The sequence below is a fragment of the Diadema antillarum genome, unplaced genomic scaffold, assembly GCF_040938485.1.
Source record: "Diadema antillarum isolate AM-2024a unplaced genomic scaffold, OU_Dant_1.0 scf00000197, whole genome shotgun sequence".
In the NCBI taxonomy this organism is placed as follows: domain Eukaryota; kingdom Metazoa; phylum Echinodermata; class Echinoidea; order Diadematoida; family Diadematidae; genus Diadema; species Diadema antillarum.
In genome coordinates, this window is record NW_027271086.1 from 3,190,494 (window position 1) to 3,194,546 (window position 4,053).

Sequence of the window (4,053 nt, forward strand, 5' to 3'; positions counted from 1 at the left end):
CATGTGGTTTGTATTTACATTTTTACATTTACATTTGAAATGTAACGTTCTTTGTCTAACCACATCAAGGTGCTCTTTCGAGCATTTATGAGTGCAAAAGCTCCGAAAAAAATAATTTAGCATTACATGTCCCTCACCGAAGCAGCATGCTGTGGGGTTTCATGAAGCCGCTCTAAACGAAAAAATGTATATAATTTTCTGCATCGCAATCCGTAACATCTAACAGTAGAGACTAGATAGTGTCTTGAATTTTGCGTAAAGGCCCAGGAATGAAGACCAAAACAGTGTGAAGTTTGTTTAACGATGTAGAAGAGATTGATTAAATCTTTTGCCAACGAACTGTAAGTTCTTTTGGCACGCACCATGGTAGTTTTCTTTAACAGAAATGCCTTTCAGCATGTTCAGTAGACTGTATGGATAGATAACCTAAATGATAATAGTTGGTGGGTAGAACAGAAAAGTATTTGGATAAATCCGTGTTGTGAAACTACAGAAGATTTCAAAGAGTTACTTTATAGATATACAAACCATTCGTTGGTAGCTAGACAAAGAACTGATAGAAATGAAATGCATTATGAGTATTCCATTACCAAGGTGTCACCTGAAATTATCAATTACCAAACATTCTAACAAGACGCATTCAAGCATTTACAATACAATTCTCAAAATTACGCATTGGCTTTGTGTTAAATATCAAAATGTGTCCTGTCCTTGGCTAAAAACCTGGGTACATTTAACGATTACAAGAAATTAGGTATGCCGTGTTGTAGGTCGTACATACAGTTACATTCTATCGTTATGAATGCGTGCTATTATTCACATCTATCATCTGACTCTCGTGAATGATCCAAAGTTACAGCGCAGTAGTTTGTTTGTTTGTTTTTCAATTGCTATGTCCGTTACAGACCGCATATCTTTTCCTCTTTTTTTTTTTTGCTTTTACCCCTCAGCAAAAACGCATTTGCTCATCATATCCTTTTGATTATTGCATAGCCCATTTGTGTCAAAATTGGCACTTTTTACAAAACATCTTCCTGATGGTATGTCGGAGCAGCGGCTGGGCTAGAGTGTAGGCGAGAGGATTCAGTGTGCTGTTGCAGTAAGATATCCATCTTCCGGATTCCCGGAGTTGCACCTCGAAAGGAAGGCTGGTGAACCAGGCCGGCGCTGCGGAGCGGAGTATGATATTAAGGGTATTCAGGAGCCATGTCAAGTAGAAAGCGACGACTAAAAAAGCCAAAGTGCGCAAGGCCTTGCTACCGTCTGAGATTTTCTTCTCGCCCTGACTTTTTGCCGTAGTAATTCCCTCCAGAAGAGGATCTGGCCGGGGCTTAGGTGATGTTACAGAGCTATGTTCATCGATGTTCATGGACACTGGGAGCCGGCAGCTGTGGCTTACATCTCCAGTAGAACTGAGAACAGTACATCTATCCCTTGGGACAGTGCAAGACCATGTATGCGCGCCACCAGGCGACGAGCCGAGCACCGAACCAGGTTTTTCTTCTAAACGCCTTCCTTCCTCTGGAGTGCCAGAAACGTCTACATCATTGGGGGCAGCGTTCTCTTTTGGTCGCCGTGCTATGATTTCTTTGCCATAGATGGAGGTTATGCTCTGCGTTCCTTCCTCTGTTTCCATTCTTGAAGAAATCTTGTCCTCAGTTATACTGGGACGGGAAATATGATGGCTGCCTTTGAAAATTGTTTTTTCCTCTTTTCCGGCTGTGGTAGCAAACGATACGTGATCAACCATTCGGTTTCGACTGGCAGATTTTACGCGGTAGAAGATTTGAACGGAGAGCAATAAAATCACTGCAAATGGGATACCAGCTCGCAGAACTATGATAACGAGCATCGATGCAACATGCTCAGCATAGTTTGGATGACAAAATCCTGAAGGCGCCACACGCATATTGGGACTAACCAGGTCCCAAATTGTGCTCAAACTCATCCACAGACATAAGGGAGTCAACCAGGTAAGTACATTGACAACTATGGCCACCTTCTTGCTTTTCCTCCGGTAGTGAAGGAGTGGGTATGCGGTTGCTAGGTAACGATCAAAACAAATGATCACGGTCCCGAAAACTGAGACTCCTGGGAGAACTTGATTGACGCCTGTGAAGATGTAGCAGAAAGTTTGTCCAAGAATCCACTTGCGATCAAACGCAAACATAAGCCCACGGATGGGCATGCAAATCAAACCAACCAAGAGATCTGCTATCGTTATGTTAATGATGTAGTAATTACTATAAGTCCGTAATTTCTTTTCATAGTAGAACGCTAGTAGGATCACCAAGTTTACTATCACGGTGGTCAGAGAAATGGAAAATAAGACACCTGCTTGCCAAGAGATATCCAGCGTTGCCTTGAGAAATGTTCTTCCAGTGTCATCGATATTACTAGAACCGTTATTCATGGCGTCCTCACTGTATCAAATTGGAGTAGAAATGATCAATATTGATATTCCACAATCAGCTTTGATATCATTTCAACGGAATGTTCGGATATTTTAGAATAAAAATATGGCACAAGTCAGAGTAGAAGTGAAAATCGGGAGATGTCCATATCTTATTCAGAAAAAGAGAAATAATAGTCATCAATTTTCTGTTTCTATGGTATTTTCCACAAGATGTATAGAGTCCAGGCCTTTTATAGTCAAAGGTATTATGTGTATTACACCAATGCACGTCGTTTAGAATAGTGTACGAGGTTTGAATTTTTGAGGTTAGACTCTTGTAATAGACGTGCCGAAAAGATGACAATCCATTATTTCAAATTATCATCTTAGAAACCAATAATCGTTTTAAACGTTAAATGTTGTATCATTTAAGCTGGAATAACAGAGACATCACACAATTCACCTCCACAGTCTAGAATGTGGTCTTTGATTTCGGGAATTAGAATTGAAACACGAGAAAAAAATAATAATCACGTCAATGAAATAAAAAAAAAAGATAAATAAATCCATCAAGCAATCATACCAAATTCAGCAATCCTCAGAAGAGCAAAACTTGGAGCATGGCCGTAAAGCGTTGTCACTAAGAATAACGGGTGTTGCCTTGGAAAGTGGAGGAACGTAGAACGTTGAGAAGCATTTTGTAAGCTCATGATTTATGGGGAAGCGTATTTAACTTCCAACGTGCATACAATTGCAGTGATAATTGGGATATACCTAAAATACCTACATACCTCATCCACCACAATCCATTTTCCGATCCAACCAATGAAGAAGCAGGAAAGGGAACGTTCATACATTAAAGCAAACAGATGTTAGAATTTAGTTGTCTCTTCTGGCCTATCATATCTCCGAAATAATTCTTGCTATTAAAAGCGCAGCCCGTGATGAATAATCATCAACTATAACATTCTATGAATTAATATGTATAACCTGTCTCACCAGTCAACATCATTTCTTCTTCCCACATATCTTTATCACTGTTGACGGTACTTTTACCCATAAAAGGGCCAGTATGTGCTTTTAGCAGCATGGAAAATTGTATTGTTTTGCAGACTATTTGCAAAAGTAGCTTATCGACCACTCTCATCTTCTTTTTATTCAGATTTTCACTTTCGTTTTCGATCTCCTCCTCAATGCCTAAGAATTTTTTTCCATCTCTTGTCTCGCTACTCCGTGATGTTGGTAACAATAATATTTGCATTGACTTCGGTAAATTCGATTTGAGTTCTAGCTGCCTAATGAAAAGCATGAAGACCATAATGATATTCGAAGGCAGTAGCATTTGGTAGAATATTCCGTTATATTTTTGTTTCTGGGGAGCAAAATTGAATTCTCTTCGCTGTTGCAATGAACGCACATTGTAGACGCACAGTAGTTTGTGTGGAATATCTGTCGATTGCAAACTATGCATTTCGTGATCCACTCCTGTTTTTTTTTTTCAAAACACTATCAGTCTACATATCGTCGCATCCGCACCACAAACAAGGACACAAACACACCACACACACACACACACACACACACACACACAATATGTCCACCTGTTTATGTTTTCAAGGCAATTTTCTTTCTACACTTGTTTAGACTATATCCTGTAA

The 4,053-nt window shown here is 39.7% G+C and overlaps 1 protein-coding gene across 1 annotated transcript; it reads right to left on the minus strand.

Annotated features, from left to right (window-relative positions):
- Positions 1–1,003: 1,003 nt before the first annotated feature.
- Positions 1,004–1,636, minus strand: LOC139723700 (muscarinic acetylcholine receptor M5-like). Its single transcript, XM_071634922.1, has one exon. The coding sequence runs from the start codon at positions 1,634–1,636 to the stop codon at positions 1,004–1,006; it is 633 nt and encodes a 210-aa protein (XP_071491023.1).
- Between the last annotated feature and the right edge of the window lie 2,417 nt (positions 1,637–4,053).

Coding starts and splice junctions, on each gene's coding strand:
- LOC139723700 (XM_071634922.1), bottom strand. CDS start 1,636: ATGGAAACAGAGGAAGGAACGCAGAGCATAACCTCCATCTATGGCAAA.